Consider the following 16,770-nt stretch of genomic DNA (forward strand, 5'->3'; position numbering starts at 1 on the left):
AATAAAAATGTTACCAGCAGCCTATGTGTACAAAGAATTTTTAAACTTATAAATCAGTTATTGATACAAATGTAAGTTAGAAGATATTTAGAAAGAGCACAAAATACTTATCAAATAGTACCACTATTTTTTTTAGATTTTGTCTTTTATTTTTAAAGATTTTATTTATTTGAAAGAGAGAGAGAGAGCATGAGCAGGGGAATGGCGGTGGAAAGAGGGAAGCAGGCTCCCCGCTAATCAGAGAACCCGATCCCTAGGCTGGATCCCAGGACCCTGGGATTGTGACCTGAGCAGAAGGCAGATGCTTAACGGACTGAGCCACCCAGGCCTCCCTAGTACCACTGCTTTTGAAATGCTAATTGTTAAAACATATGGAAAGCAACTCGAGTTTTTTTTTTAATTAACATATAATATATTATTAGCCCCAGGGGTTCAGGTCTGTGAATAGCCAGGTTTACACACTTCATAGCACATACCTTCTTGCTTTGTCAAAGATTAGTTGACCATGGAGTTGAGGGTCTATTTCTGGGCTCTCTCTCTATTCTGTTCCATTGATCTGTGTGTCTGTTTTTGTGCCAGTACCATACTATCTTTTTTTTTTTTCAAAGATTTTACTTATTTATTTGACAGAGAGAGAGATCACAAGTAGGCAGAGGCAGGCAGAGAGAGAGGGGGGAGCAGGCTCCCTGCTGAGCAGAGCCCGATGTGGGGCTCGATCCCAGAACCCTGACATCATGATCCGAGTCGAAGGCAGAGGCTTAACCCACTGAGCCATCCAGGTGCCCCAGTACCATACTGTCTTGATGCTTGAAGTCTGGGAATTGTGATGCCACCAACTTTGGCTTTCTTTTTCAACATTCCTCGGGGTATTCAAGGTCTCTTCTGGTTCCATATAAATTTTAGGATTACTTTTTCCATTTCTTTGAAAGAAACTGACAGTATTTTGATAGGGATTGCATTAAATGTGTAGACTGCTTTAGGTAGCATAGACACTTTCACAATATTTGTTCTTCCAATCCATGTGCATGGAACATTTTTCCATTTCTTTGCATCTTCCTCAATTTCTTTCATGAGTACTTTATGGTTTTCTGAGTATAGATTCATTGCCTCTTTGGTTAGGTTTATTCCTAGGAATCTTATGGTTTTGGGTGCAATTGTAAATGGGATTGACTCCTTAATTTGTCTTTCTTCTGTCTTGTTGTTGGTATAAAGAAGTGTAACTGATTTCTGTGCATTGATTTTATATCCTGACAGTTTACTGAATTCCTGTACAAGTTCTAACAGATTTGGAGTGGAGTCTTTTGGGTTTTCCACACATATAGTATCATACCATCTGCAAAAAATGATAGTTGACTTCTTTGCTGATTTGGATGTCTTTAATTTCTTTTTGTTGTCTGATTGCTGAGGCTAGGACTTCTACTACTATGTTGAATAGCAGTGGTGATAATGGACATCCCTGCCATGTTCCTGACCTTAGCAGAAAAGCTCTCAGTTTTTCTCCATTGAGAATGATATTCGCAGTGGGTTTTTCATAGATGGCTTTGATGATATTGTACCCTCTATCCCTACACTTTGAAGAGTTTTGATCAGGAAAGGATGCTGTACTTTGTAAAATGCTTTTTCAGCATCTACTGTGGAAAGCAACTCAAGTTTTAATGATGAACTTACAAATTTGTTTCCTTTGATGTTAACTACGCTGCAGATGCCAGCTCTCACACATTCTATCCAGTTTGTTCTGGAAGTCCTAGCTCTGACCAGGAAAAATGGAAAGTCATTGCTTATAGGCCATTTCTTTAAAAGTCCAGGAAGAAATATAAACTATTAGAAACTGTTGCCATGGGGCACCTGGGTAGCTCAATAGGTTAAAGCCTCTGCCTTCGGCTCAGGTCATGATCCCAGGGTCCTGGGATCGAACCCCTCCTCTGCAGGGAGCCTGCTTCCTCCTCTCTCTCTCTGCCTACCTCTCTGTCTACTTGTGATCTCTGTCAAATAAATAAATAAAATATTTTTTAAAAGAAACTGTTGCCATTAAAGAGGACAAAAGAGAGTTGTTTTGTTTTGAACAGAATCTTCCTGTTAGTGATTATTGACTCCAACCAGATGGGTAAAGAAATTACATGCATTCTGGATGTTGGATACAGGAGACTTCTAACCCACGTCAGTCAAGAAAAACCTGGATATTGGGAGCTGTGGGTTTAGGGGCCTCTGTTGACCTAATGACGAACACTGGGAAGAAAAAATGCGTTCGGGAATTCCTTCTGTGCCTTAGGAAGCATCATCCTGAAGGCACATAGTTCTTATTCCTCATCCCAGCCTCAGATATCTGTGTGAGAGCCAAGAGAGCGCTAACTAGAATTCTGTAATCATGCCTCTCCTGACTGACAGATCGAATTCCTCAGAGCAGACTGTGTTGGTGATCAGGTCATTGCCTCTTACTTCTGAAATCCCCCCCTTCCACCTGCTCTGGAAAAACTGGATGTGGGACCTTTAAGTATGTTTGCTTTGTCAAATGGCGCTATGTTAAGCCTTAGCAGTAGAGGGCGCTGGAGAGATTTTGTAGGAGTAAGAAGTTTTCTTTCCCGGTTCCAGGGACTCCTCCTCAGCAACACCTGGCAGTCCCTATGCCTATGGGGGGAGGGGGGGATGCAAGGGCGGGGGTGCTTTGTAGCGGAATGTATTTGAACAGCTTTCCCCAGTGCCCTAGTGAGACACCTTAGACGAGACCCAGTACCTTAGACGTTGGATTTATGGTAAGATCCACCAGAGTGCTACCTCACCGACTTCTCTGCCATTCAGTATCCAAGGCTGTGGCATCTCACAAGATCTGATCTCAGCACTAGGAGGAGGCTAGCTCTTCCTGGATGGCCTATTTCACCTCTCAGGTTTGTAGGTCTACTATACTACTACATCCTATTCTGCTTTATTTCATATCATTTTATATTATATTATACCATATCTTATTATATCATTGCATATTTGCTGTATTAAGTATTCTAGCCACAATTCCAATATTCTTTAGGATTCTCTTTACAGTTTACCCCCAAATCTCTCATTCCTCCAATTCCCTGTTCAAATTGATAATTCTCATTTCCCTCTTCAACTATGATATGGATTCTTTCTCCTGACTGAACCCAGACTGATACAGAAGGTAACTTTTGCAGAGACATAAACATTGCTCTGTGTTGTGCTTAGTTTTATCTTAATATTAACTAGTCAGAAACTTTTAATCTATAAAACTTTTCTTTTCCCAAAGAGACATAATGAATGAATGAATGATGGCTCTCTCAAAAACCTGGAGCTAGTCTTTAAAAAAAAATTATATATATATACATATATATATATATATATCCTCATATATATATATATATATATGGGGACGAATACAATGGTGCTATAAAATTTTACGGTGTAAATTAAAAAAATAGTAGTCATATTTAATCTACCAGCATCATCCCTTCGACAATATCTTTATGACTCCAAACTAATCTGTCAGCCTAAAGATTAATGAAAGCATATTTGTCTCATCTCAGAAAACAGACACAAATTTTTAGGTTATTAAAACGTTTTTGGGGGAGCCCCTGGGTGGCTCAGTGTGGTTAAAGCCTCTGCCTTCGGCTCAGGTCATGATCCCAGGGCCGGTGATCGAGCCCCACACTGGGCTCTCTGCTTGGCAGGGACCCTGCTTCCCTTCCTCTCTTTCTGCCTGCCTCTCTGCCTACTTGTGATCTCTGTCTGTCAAATAAATAAATAAAATCTTTAAATTTTTTTTCATTGTGAAATATAACCTACACAGAAATGAGCATGAATTTTTAGAATTGGTTTAACAAATATGTACAGCAAACCCAAGTGGTCAAGACATACACTACCAACACCCCTAGCATACTAGAAGCTTTCTGAACCACACCCTGCCCCTCCCTCATCCACCCGTGTACAGCCCCTTCTGCTCACCCTAGAAGTAAGGTGACAGCTCGTCCTCACTGTTTGGGTAATTATTTCCTTGATTCATTTTGCCAGCGATGCATGTATCCCTAAAAGTAAAGTTCAATTTTGTCTGATTTTAATCTTTACATTTATTTGTTTTTCTTTGTAATATGCATTCATGTCGTGCATGTAAGTAATTCTTCCCTTGTCATATCCTGTTGCTGCAGTCACTATTGATGGAAATTTGAATTGTTTCCAATTTGGAGAATATTGCAGTTATTGCAGTTTCCATGTATCCTGGTAAATTCATGCACAGTGGAACCTTCATATTTTCAACGATATGAGATACTGCTACACAGTTTTCTAACGTGGTTTTAGCCTATTAAATTCCCTCCAGAAACGTGTCAGAGTTGTTCTCATTCTACACCCTCATCAAAATCTGCTATTGTCAGTCATTTTAAAATCATTTTAATCCGTGGCCCTTCCCGGTCTCCTCCCTCACCCACCACTCATATTACAAACATACCCACCAATTTGCCTTTCTCCGAGAACTCCAGGAGTTCTGCTCTCACCAGTGTTTTTCTATTCCTACATTCCCTACCACCCCCCCCCACCCCCACGCTGCACACAGGCCCCAAATCCCTCTAGTCCCTGGCATCCAAGGACAAAGAGCAGAAAGAGCCACGGGAGAAAATGAGCTGGAAACTTTCTCTTGCTAGAACCCAGGCTCTGCCCCAGGTGGGGGTGGGGATTAGATCCTTCACTGATAGTCCCTGGCTCTGCCGCTGCCGCTGCCCCCGAGGCTACGCGAGTCTAACAGAAAGCTGGAAATGGTGTGGCAGTGCGGTGCACGCAGTGCTTAGGAAACGTCTACATGATTCCCACCGATGGAAAACACGAGGTGTGTCCTAGGGAGTACAGAAACAGATGAAACAGCACAGGATGTGGTAATCCTCGAACAAGATGTCTTTTGTTCTTCCTTTTTCTCTAGTCCTCTTTTCTCCAAGCTGCTCACCGCCCTTCTCCATCCCTCGCGCCAAAAGCCCCTCTTTCCTGTTTTATTCTCCAGAGGAGCCAAGCACCTTTCCCTTGGTTCTCCCTCGTGCGCGCAACGGCACCACCCAACGGCACCGCCCAGAAAACGAACTAGATTCATTCAGGGAATGTCAGCCAGACCGAGCCTTGGGAGGCTGGGGGCGGGGGGGTTCCTGCGTACCCTGCTTTGGGAACTCGGCACTTTGCGCTCCCGCGCCCCTGGCAGCCACCCCTGGAACCTGACTCAGGCCACTTGCTGGGATTGACTCGCTGGGGCCACCCATCCCCGCCATGAGGTCAGGATGGACCTTATTCCCCAAAAGCCATTCGCTCCCCATGATCATCCTGGTGGCGCTTCTCTTAGACGCACTTGGTGAGGGTTTAATTTTTCACCCTGAGTGGGGGTTTGAGTCGTATGAAATCATCATTCCCAAGAAGCTGAGCCTCCGGGGAGGCCCGCAGGGTGCCGTCCAGCAAGTGTCCTACCTCCTGCAGGTCAAAGGCAAGAAGTATGTCCTCCACCTCTGGCCCAAGAGGTTTCTACTGCCCCGAAATCTAAAGGTTTTCTCCTTCACAAAACAAGGGAAACTCCTGGAGGATCACCCTTACGTACCCAGGGACTGCAACTACATAGGCCTGGTTGAAGGAACTCAGGATTCAGAAGCTACTTTAAGTACATGCACAGGGAGTCTCCGAGGCATATTGAGAATTGACGAGGAACGTTACCAAATCGAGCCCCTCCAGGCCTCTTCCAGCTTTGAACATGTCATGTATCTCCTGAAGACAGACCACAAATTTCAGAATCAGACCTGTGGCTTAACTAATGATGACCTAGAAGAGCAGACAGCTCAGACGGAGAATATGGCGAGGCTTAGGGACTCTCCCAGATCCTCTCTCCATCCGAAGTACATGGAAATAGCCCTGGTCTTTGATCACAGGAGATACTTGTTTTCAAATGCCAATGTTACTCGAATCATACAGGATGCCGTTCTTTTGACTGGGATTATGGACACCTTCTTTAAAGATCTCAACATGAGGATAATTCTACAAGGTGTTGAAATATGGACAGAGAACGACAGATTAAATATTCGCCAAATGAGCTCACAAGAACTTCTAAATGCGTTTTTAAAATATCGTACAGCAAACCTTTCTAAGCAGATTTCAGCAGATTGGGCACATTTGTATACTACACGTACTTTTACTCATTCTCTTGGATGGGCGTATATTGGAGGTGTGTGTAAGGACCAATATAGTGGATCAGTAAGTAGTTTTACAAACGCAAATATTCTTGAAGCCAGCAGAATGTCTGCTCACGAACTGGGTCATGGGGTGGGAATGAAACATGATACGCTATATTGTCAGTGTAGAGGTAAGCGCACTTGTATCATGGGCGTTGGGAGTAGTGGGTTTAGTAATTGTAGTTATAGCGAATATTTTGATCACGTACAAACAGGAGCAGAATGTCTAAATAATATCCCGGGACTGGGTTATGTGGTGGAGAGATGTGGAAATAAAATTGTGGAAGGCACTGAAGAATGTGATTGTGGTTCAAGAGAGGACTGTAAAAATGACAGGTGTTGCCAACCGGATTGTAAATTCGTGCAAGGTGCCGATTGTAACACTGGGCTTTGCTGTCATAACTGTCGCTTTCGTCCACTTGGGTACATGTGTCGAAAGGAAGATAATGAATGTGACCTTGCAGAGTACTGCAGTGGAATCTCAAATTTCTGCCCAAATGATACTTATAAGCACGATGGAACCCTTTGCAAGCGTAACTCCCGTTGTTTCAAAAGGAGGTGTAATTCCAGATATACGCAGTGCCAAAATATTTTTGGATCGGACGCCAGGGAAGCTCCTGAGCAGTGCTATCAGGCAGTGAATTTAATGGGTGATCAATATGGGAACTGTGGTTTCAGAGGTTACCGTAGATACAAAGCCTGTACCAGGGAAAATGCATTGTGTGGCAGGCTACAGTGTATAAATGTCAAGAGCGTCCCTGATATGCCAGTGCATAGGGCCCTCATCTCTACTCATCTGCGAGCAGAAAATCTCATGTGCTGGGGGGTAGGTTTCCACGAATCCTTGGAGCCCACGGGAATATCTGACATCGGTGTCATAAATGATGGTACCCCCTGTGGTTTTGACCATATCTGTGTTAACAGAACTTGTGTGCATACCTCCACCTTGAAATTTGACTGTTCACCTACGAAGTGCAACCTCCGAGGTGTTTGCAACAATAAGAGAAACTGCCATTGCACCTATGGCTGGGCGCCTCCATTCTGCGAGGAGGTAGGGTATGGAGGCAGCATTGACAGCGGGCCGGCGAGACAGCTGAAAGAGGATATGCCTGCCCCAGTGCAGGTGGTGTCCATTATGTTAATGCGCCTTATTTTTTTAATCATCTCAGTGGTCGCTGTGTTTTTCAGGAGATTGATAGAACAGTATATAACCCCCACAGAGAGAGAAGCAACACCGATTAACATTCAAAATAAATAATCCAAGGCAAAAAATGTCAAGAACCCAAACAAGTAAGTGGGCGATCCACAGCCATTTAATAACACAGAGCTGTAATCGAAAAGCTTCTCACTTAGCCCAACAGCACTTTTGTTCTTCTTCCAGTTCTTTTTTCAGGTAATTTTCCTTCAAGCTTCGATCGGCAAATAAATGATATTCTTGTTTGGGAAACAAATCAGTGCCTTTTGCTTTTTTAGCATTCTCTTGCTCCTTCATTTGTGATCAAGTTTGGGATATCCTGAAAAACATGGCACAATGGCTTTTCTGAACACTCAAGCTCTGGATATTGCTTTGCAGAATTGCATTGGTTTTCACAGTTGAGTCCCGTGGCTCAGAATCCCAGCACACAAAGTGATTGTCTGCCTCCCTCAAGTGATCAGTGAGAACTCTGGGCTTGGGCCCCTGCTGACTGATAAATGTGGACATCCGCTTTTTTTTTTTTTTAAAGATTTTATTTATTTATTTGACAGAGAGAGGGAATGCAAGCAAGGGGAGAGGAAGAGGGAGAAGCAGGCTTCCCGCTGAGCAGGGAGCCTGATGTAGGGCTCAATCCCAGGACTCTGGGATCATGACCTGAGCTGAAGGCAGACGCTTAATGACTGAGCCACCCAGGTGCCCCTGGACGACCGCTTTTATAAAAAGAAAGCCATCTTTTATAAGGGGTGTCACAGGGGTAATTCTTCTTCCCTGGTCTGGTCATGTTATGGGTCCCTCCAGCTCTGCAGGCATGTGGTTTGGGGCAATCTCATTTGGATGAAGGACACTAACCTACCATAACTCTTGCATTTCACCCCAGTCTATAAATGATGACAAACTGTGGCAGCGTCCTGGGGACAAGACTTGTAACAAAGTTCCATGCTTTGGGCTTTTGCTGGCAGGATCTGGTCTTTTGTGAATGTGTGCTGAAGGGACACATGGCCCTAGGTTTGCCACACCCTCAAGTAGAGCAGAGGAGGGTGAGGAAAGCCTTCCACCATGGACCCCCATGTCTCCCTCCAAATACTCTTGCCCCTTTTCACGGTGCTGAGCGTGGGCGGAATCAATGCTCCCCTCTCGTGCCCAGGGAGGACCTCGTCCTTCCCAGACCTGTGTCAGCCCAAGGGTTTGCGGTCTTGCTCTAGGCCGTGCCATCCCACTGTTATCTCATCCCCCACTGCGCCCCTCTCCCCTGCCAACTGTGCTCTCCCCTCCCCAAGCACCACTGAAGGCTCACTATCCTCACCTTCCTCCCCCACCTGTCCCGTTCTCTTTTCTCAGCCACACTGTTCTTCTAATTGAAGAAGTTGCAGGAGGCTGGGGTGGGGAAGGGGTCCCCTTGTACTGTTTGGAGACTGGTTTTTAGTGAGGGGAGAACAAGAAAACCTGACTTTGTGATGATCGTAATTCTAACATTTTTTAGGCTTGGCTGTCACCAGAAAACATCCTGAGAAAGCAAGGACATTTAGTTGGAATAGTAAAAATGACAGCTGTCATGTGTGGAGAGGTCCCTCCGTGCCAGGCAGTGTTCTTTTTTTTTTTTTTTAAAGATTTTATTTATTTGACAGAGATCACAAGTAGGCAGAGAGACAGGCAGAGAGAGAGGGAAGCAGGCTCCCTGCTGAGCAGAGAGCCCCATGCGGGGCTTGATCCCAAGACCCTGAGATCATGACCCCAGCCGAAGGCAGAGGCTTTAACCCACTGAGCCACCCAGGTGCCCCCGTGCCAGGCAGTGTTCTAAATGCCTCATGCGCATTTATGTATTTTCACTCCTGAAAATAACTCTGTGTGGTATATGTTCTTATTTCCCCCCCTCTAACAGACAAATTAAAGCACGATGCAGAGTAATAATCTGCTCAAGATGATGTAACTAATAAGTAATGGTATTGCTACAAGAAGCATTCTATATGTGGGCTCTTGAGAAGACAGTGCCATGGCCGTGTGGCGTACTCTAGAAACTGTAGCTGGGCAGCCTTGATTGATAGTGTTGTTTCAGTCCACTGTCTCCTTGCTGTATTCAAGCGAGAACTGTAACTCGTTTTTCGGATGAATTTGTCAATTTCTCTGTGCAGTTCTATCAGTTTGCATGATGTCTTTTGGAGCTGCTGTCAGGTGCAGAAACTTGGGGGATTCTTATGTCTTCTTGATGAACTGACCTCTTTATTGATATGAAATGACTATCTGATTCTGGTCATAGGTCTTGCTAGGAAGTCTGTCATAGCTGTTGTTAATACAGTTACTTCAGCTTCCTTTTGACTACTGTTCACATCACATACACACCTTTTTCCATTCTTTTATTTGAATATATTAGTATCTTCATATTTATACTGAGTTTCTAGTAGGCAACGTATAGTTGAGTCGTTTTTAAAATCAAGTCTGACAATTTCTGCCTTTTGATTGATGTTTTGACCATTCACATTTAATGTGATTATGAAAATATAATGTATTATTAGCCCTAGAAGTACAGGTCTGTGAATTGTCAGGTTTACACACTTCACAGCACTCACCATAACACATACCCTTCCCAATGTCCATAACGCCACCCCTCTCTCCCTACCTCCCTCCCCCAGCAACCTGCAGTTTGTTTTGTGAGATTAAGTGTTTCTTATGGTTTGTCTCCCTCCTGATCCCATCCGGTTTTTTTTTTCCTTTCCTACCCCCCAAACCCCCCACGTTGCCTCTCAAATTCCTCATATCAGGGAGATCATATGATAATTGTCTTTCTCTGATTGACCTATTTTGCTCAGCATAATACCCTCTAGCTCCATTCATGTCATTGCAAATGAAAAGATTTCATTTCTTTTGAGGGCTGCATAGTATTCCATTGTGAGTGTGTGTGTGTGTGTGTGTGTGTGTGTGTGTATCACATCTTCTTTATGCATTCATCTGTTGATGGACATTTAGATTCTTTCCATAGTATGGCTATTGTGGACATTGCTGCTATAAACATTTGGGTGCACATGCCCCTTCAGATCACTACATTTGTATCTTTAGGATAAATACCCAGTACTGCGATTGCTGGGTCATAGGGTAGCTCTATTTTCAACTTTTTGAGGAACCTCCATGCTGTTTTCCAGAATGGCTGCACCAGCTTGCATTCCCACCAATAGTGTAGGAGGGTTCTCCTTTCTCTTCACCCTTGAAATCTCCCCACGTGATTTCAATCCATAGAAAACAGACTTTGGAAGTCTGTGCTGCCTTAAAAACCTAGGTGAAAAGCATTTCCTCACTTTAAAAAAAGTAAAAATTCCCACTTTCTTCAATTCTTCAATTCAATTCTGTCATTTCCTGACTTGTTAATTTTAGCCATTCTGACTGGTGTGAGGTGGTATCTCATTGTGGTTTTGATTTGTATTTTCCTGACGCCAAGTGATGTGGAGCACTTTTTCATGTGTCTGTTGGCCATTTGGATATTTTCCTTGCAGAAATGTCTGTTCATGTCTTCTGCCCATTTCTTAATTGGATTATTTGTTCCTTGGGTGTTGAGTTCGATAAGTTCTTTATAGATTTTGGATACTAGCCCTTTATCTGATATGTCATTTGCAAATACCTTCTCCCATTGGTTTTGTGGACTATTTCCTTTGCTGTGCAAAGTTTTTGATCTGATGAAGTCCCAATAGTTCATTTTTGCCCTTGCTTCCCTTGCCTTTGGCAATGTTCCTAGGAAGAAGTTGCTGCAGCTAAGGTCGAAGAGGTTGCTGCCTGTGTTCTCCTCAAGGATTTTGATGGATTCCTTTCTCACATTGAGGTTCTTCATCCATTTTGAGTCTATTTTTGTGTGTGGTGTAAGGAAATGGTCCAGTTTCATTTTTCTGCATGTGGCTGTCCAATTTTCTCAACACCATTTGTTGAAGAGACTGTCTTTTTTCCATTGGACATTCTTTCCTGCTTTGTCAAAGATTAGTTGACCATGGAGTTGAGGGTCTGTTTCTGGGCTCTATTCTGTGCCATTGATCTATATGTCTGTTTTTGTGCCAGTACCATACTGTCTTGATGATGACAGCATTGTAATAGAGCTTGAAGTCTGGGAATTGTGATGCCACCAACATTGGCTTTCTTTTTCAACATTCCTCTGGCTGTTCAAGATCTTTTCTGGTTCCATATAAAGTTTAGGATTATTTGTTCCATTTCTTTGAAAGAAATTGATGGTATTTTGATAGGGATTGCATTAAATGTATAGATTGCTTTAGGTAGCATAGACATTTTCACAATATTTGTTCTTCCAATCCATGAGCATGGAACATTTTTCCATTTCTTTGTGTCTTCCTCAATTTCTTTCATGAGTACTTTATAGTTTTCTGAGTATAGATTCGTTGCCTCTTTGGTTAGGTTTATTCCTAGGTATCTTATGGTTTGAGCGCAATTGTAAATGGGATCAACTCCTTAATTTGTTTTTCTTCTGTCTTGTTGTTGGTATATAGAAATGCAACTGATTTCTGTGCATTGATTTTATATCCTGACACTTTACTGAATTCCTGTACAAGTTCTAGCAGATTTGGAGTGGAGTCTTTTGGGTTTTCCACAGAAAGCATCATATCATCCACAAAGGGTGATAGTTTAACAGCTTCTTTGCCAATTTGGATGCCTTTAATTTCTTTTTGTTGTCTGATTGCTGAGGCTAGGACTTCCAGTACTATTTGAAGAGCAGTGGTGATAATGGACATCCCTGCCATGTTCCTGATTTTAGCAGAAAAGCTCTCAGGTTTTCTCCATTGAGAATGATATTCACTGTAGGTTTTTCATAGTTGGCTTTGATGATATTGAGGTATGTAATCCTATCCCTACACTTTGAAGAGTTTTGATCAAGAAAGGATGCTGTACTTTGTCAAATGCTTTTTCAGCATCTTTTGAGAGTATCATATGGTTCTTGTCCTTTCTTTCATTAATGTATTGTATCACATTGATTGATTTGCAGATGTCGAACAAACCTTGCAGCCCTGGAATAAATCCCATTTGGTCGTGGTAGATAATCCTTTTAATATACTGTTGGACCCTATTGGCTAGTATTTTGGTGAGAATTTTTGCATCTGTGGCCATCAAGGATATTGGTCTGTAATTCTTTTTTGATGGGGCCTTTGTCTGGTTTTGGGATCAAGGTAATGCTGGCCTCATAAAATGAGTTTGGAAGTTTTCCTTCCATTTCTGTTTTTTGGAAGAGTTTCAGGAGAATAGGTATTAATTCTTCTTTAAATGTTTGGTAGAATTTCCCTGGGAAGCCGTCTGGCCCTGGGCTCTTGTTTGTCTGGAGATTTTTGATGACTGCTTCAATCTCCTTACTGGTTATGGGTCTGTTCAGGTTTACTATTTCTTTCTGGTTCAGTTTTGGTAGTTTATACATCTCTATGGATGCATCAATTTCTTCCAGATTGTCAAATTTGCTGTCATATATTTGCTCATCATATGTTCTTATAATTGTTCGTATTTCTTTGGTGTTTGTTGTGATGTCTCCTCTTTCATTCATGATTTTATTAATTTGGGTCCTTTCTCTTTTCTTTTTGGTAAGTCTGGCCAGGGGTTTGTTAATCATATTAATTCTTTGAAAGAACCAGCTCCTAGTTTTGTTGATTTGTTCTACTGTTTTTATTTTGGTTTCTATTTCATTGATTTCTGCTCTGATCTTTATTCTTTCTGGGTTTAGGCTTTCTTTGCTGTTCTTTCTCCAACTCCTTGAGGTGTAGGGTTAGGTTGTGTATTTGAGATCTTTCTTGTTTCTTAAGAAAGTCTTGTATTGCTATATACTTTCCTCTCAAGACCACCTTTGCTGTGTTCCACAGATTTGAACTGTTGTGTTTTCATTATCATTTGTTTCCATGAATTTTTTCAGTTCTTCAATTTCCTGGTTGACCCATTCATTCTTTAGAAGGATGTTCTTTAGCCTCCATGTATTTGGGTTCTTTCCAACTTTCCTCTTGTGATTGAGTTCTAGCTTCAGAGCATTGTGTTCTGAAAATATGCAAGGAATGATCCCAGTCTTTTGGTACTGGTTGAAACCTGATTTGTGACCCAGGATGTGATCTATTCTGGAGCATGTTCCATGTGCACTAGAGAAGAATGTGTATTCTGTTGCTTTGGGGTGGAATGTTCTGAATATATCTGTGATGTCCATCTGGTCCAGTGTGTCATTTAAGGCCTTTATTTCCTTGTTGATCTTTTGCTTGGATGATCTGTCCATTTCAGTGAGGGGGGTGGTAAAGTCCCCTACTATTATTGTATTATTGTTGATGTATTTCTTTGATTTTGTTATTAATTGGTTTATATAGTTGGCTGCTCCCATGTTAGGGGCATAGATATTTAAAATTTTTAGATCTTCTTGTTGAAATAGACCCTTTAAGTATGATATAGTGTCCTTCCTCATCTCTTATTATAGTCTTTGGCTTAAAGTCGAATTGATCTGATATAAGGATTGCCACCCCAGCTTTCTTTTGATGTCCATTAGCATGGTAAATTGTTTTCCACCCCCTCACTTGAAATCTGGAGTTGTCTTTGGGTCTAAAATGAGTTTCCCATAGACAGCATATAGATTGGTCTTGTTTTTTTATTCATCCTGATACTCTGTGTCTTTCGATTGGTGCATTTAGCCCATTTACGTTCAGGGTAACTGTTAAGAGATATGAATTTAGTGCCATTGTATTGCCCATAAGGTGACTGTTACTGTATGTTGTCTCTGTTTCTTTCTGGTCTACTACTTTTAGGCTCTCTCTTTGCTTAGAGGACCCCTTTCAATATTTCGTGTTGGGCTGGTTTGGTGTTTACAAATTCTTTTAGTTTTTGTTTGTCCTGCAAGTTTTTTTTTTATCTCTCCTTCTATTTTCAATGACAGCCTAGTTGGATATAGTATTCTTGGGTGCATGTTCTTCTCATTTAGTGCTCAGAATATATCATGCCAGTTCTTTCTGGCCTGCCAGATATCTGTGGATAAGTCTGCTGCCCATCTAATATTTTTACCATTGTATGTTACAGACTTTTTGTCCCAGGCTGCTTTCAGGATTTCTCTTTGTCACTGAGACTAGTAAGTTTTACTATTAGATGGTAGTATGGACCTATTTTTATTGATTTTGAGGGGGGTTCTCTGTGCCTCCTGGCTTTTGATGCTTGTTCCCTTCCCCAAATTGGGGAAATTCTCTGCAATAATTCTCTCCAATATACCTTCTTGCCCCCCCTCTCTTTCTTCTTTTTCTGGAATCCCAATTATTCTAATATTATTTCATCTTATGGTATCCCTTATCTCTCAAATTCTTCCCTCGTGTTCCAGTAGTTGTTTGTCTCTCTTTTGCTCAGCTTCTTTATTCTCTATCATTTGGTCTTCTGTATCACTAATTCTCTCTTCTGCCTCATTTATCCTAGCAGGTAGATCCTCCAGTTTTGATTGCACCTCATTAATAGCTTTTTTTAAAATTTCAGCTTGGTTAGGTGTTAGTTCTTTTATTTCTCCAGAAAGGGCTTTTATGTCTCCAGACAGGGTTTCTCTAATATCTTCCATACCTTTTTCGAGCCCAGCTAGCACCTTGAGAATCATCATTTGAACTCCAGATCTGACATATTACCAATGTCCGTATTGATTAGGTCCCTAGCCTTTGGTAATGTCTCTTGTTCTTTTTTTTGTGGTGAGTTTTTCCACCTTGTCATTTTATCCGGATAAGAATACATGAACAAGAGAATAAAATACTAAGAGGGTGGCAAAGACCCCAGAAAAATGTATACTAACCAAATCAGAAGAGACTCGCAAATCAGGGGGAAGAAAGGTGGTAAAATGAAGTTAAAACATTTTTTAAAAAAATTTAAAAATACATATATATATTAGACTGGTGAATGGAACAGAGCCACACACTTGATTTTGGATGTATATTGGTCTCTTAGAAGAAACTACCTCCTGAAATTTTAAAGAAAGAAAAACTTATATATATATACAAAAATAAGGGTAAGCATGATGAAGGGATAGAATATGACTATAAAGATGAAACATTTTTTTAAAAATTCTAAAAAAGGAATTGATAAGATAAGCTGGTTGGAAAAAGAAAGAAAAAGAAAGTGGAAAGAATTTGCTCAGGCTGGAGCCTAGAACAAAGCCCTGTGCTAGATTTAGGGTATATTTTGATCTATTAGAAGAAATTGTATCCCAGAAATTTTTAGAAGAAAAACCCCTATATGTGTACAAAAAATAAAATTAGATACAATGAAGGATAAAATACGACTATAATAATGAAGGCTTAAAAAGATTTTTTTTAGAAAGGTATTAAGATAAATATGTTAAAGATAAAGTTAAAATTAATTAATGTTAAAAATTAATGTTAAAATTAATTAAATGTTAAAATTAAAATAAATATGTTAAAACATGTTAAAAGAGGAAAGAGGAAAAGTTTTAAAAAATTAGAATAAGAAAACATAAAATTAAGAAAATTTAATTAACTTTGCAAGACTAAAGAATCATGGGGAGAAAGCCATGAATTCCATGCTTTGCTTTCCCCTTCTCTGGAATTCCGCTGTTCTCCTTGTTCAGTGAGCTTGATCCTGGCTGGATGTTCTTGCTGATCTTCTGGGGGAGGGGCTTATTGTAGTGATTCTCAAATGTCTTTGCCCAAGGCCAAATTGCACTGCCCTTGCCAGGGACCGGGCTAAGTAATTTGCTTGGTTTGCTCTCTAGGAGGTTTTGTTCCCTGAATGCTTTCCATAGAGCTCTGGAGGACAGGAAAGAAAATGGCGGCCTCCCAATCTCTGGCCTGGAGGAGCCAAGAGTTCAGGGCCCTCAGTGCACCCTAGGACAAAAGCGGTCAATCACTCATCAATCACTCCTGTCTCCCAGGTCTCTGGCCGTGCTCCAAACTCACCTGGCCTGTGATCTAATGTTTCTATCTCTGTCACACAGCCCCATTTGGAGCCTCCAAACCCAGCAGATCCTGCCACTGTGCTCTTCCAGTGGATGAAAGTGGGTGTCCCTGGATCTGCCACTTGTGGGGTCCCTGCTCAAAGAACAATGGTCCGACTGTGCTGCGGATCACAGTTTAAGGTAACCCCAAGCTGAGAACTCACCCCTCAGCTCTGTTTCTGTAGCGGGCTTCCCTGTTCCAATACCTGAAAGCTCTGGTACACTCAGACACCCCCGATCCTTCTGTGACCTCGCAGGACCTGAGACCACACTCTCCCTGCGCGGGCTCCACCCCTGCTTAGCCTCTGGAGCGATGCCCTCAGTGGAGCAGACTTTTACAAGTTCGAATTTTGTGCTCCATTCCTCCACCACTTGCCAGGAGCAGCCCCCCCACCCCCATGGTCTATCTTCCCATTGCTTCAGATTCACTTTCTCCACACATTCCACCTTTTAAAAAGTGG

At 41.8% G+C, this 16,770-nt stretch overlaps 1 protein-coding gene across 1 annotated transcript; it reads left to right on the forward strand.

The window, feature by feature from the left end:
- Positions 1-5,247: 5,247 nt before the first annotated feature.
- Positions 5,248-7,535, forward strand: ADAM30 (ADAM metallopeptidase domain 30). The gene has a single exon (XM_032881253.1). It carries the CDS (start codon positions 5,248-5,250, stop codon positions 7,450-7,452), a length of 2,205 nt encoding a protein of 734 aa, XP_032737144.1. The 3' UTR covers positions 7,453-7,535.
- Positions 7,536-16,770: the final 9,235 nt, after the last annotated feature.

The sequence above is a fragment of the Lontra canadensis genome, unplaced genomic scaffold (assembly GCF_010015895.1).
Source record: "Lontra canadensis isolate GAN:19392208 unplaced genomic scaffold, GSC_riverotter_1.0 scaffold75, whole genome shotgun sequence".
Classification (NCBI taxonomy): Eukaryota; Metazoa; Chordata; class Mammalia; order Carnivora; family Mustelidae; genus Lontra; species Lontra canadensis.

Coding starts and splice junctions, on each gene's coding strand:
- ADAM30 (XM_032881253.1), top strand. CDS start 5,248: ATGAGGTCAGGATGGACCTTATTCCCCAAAAGCCATTCGCTCCCCATG.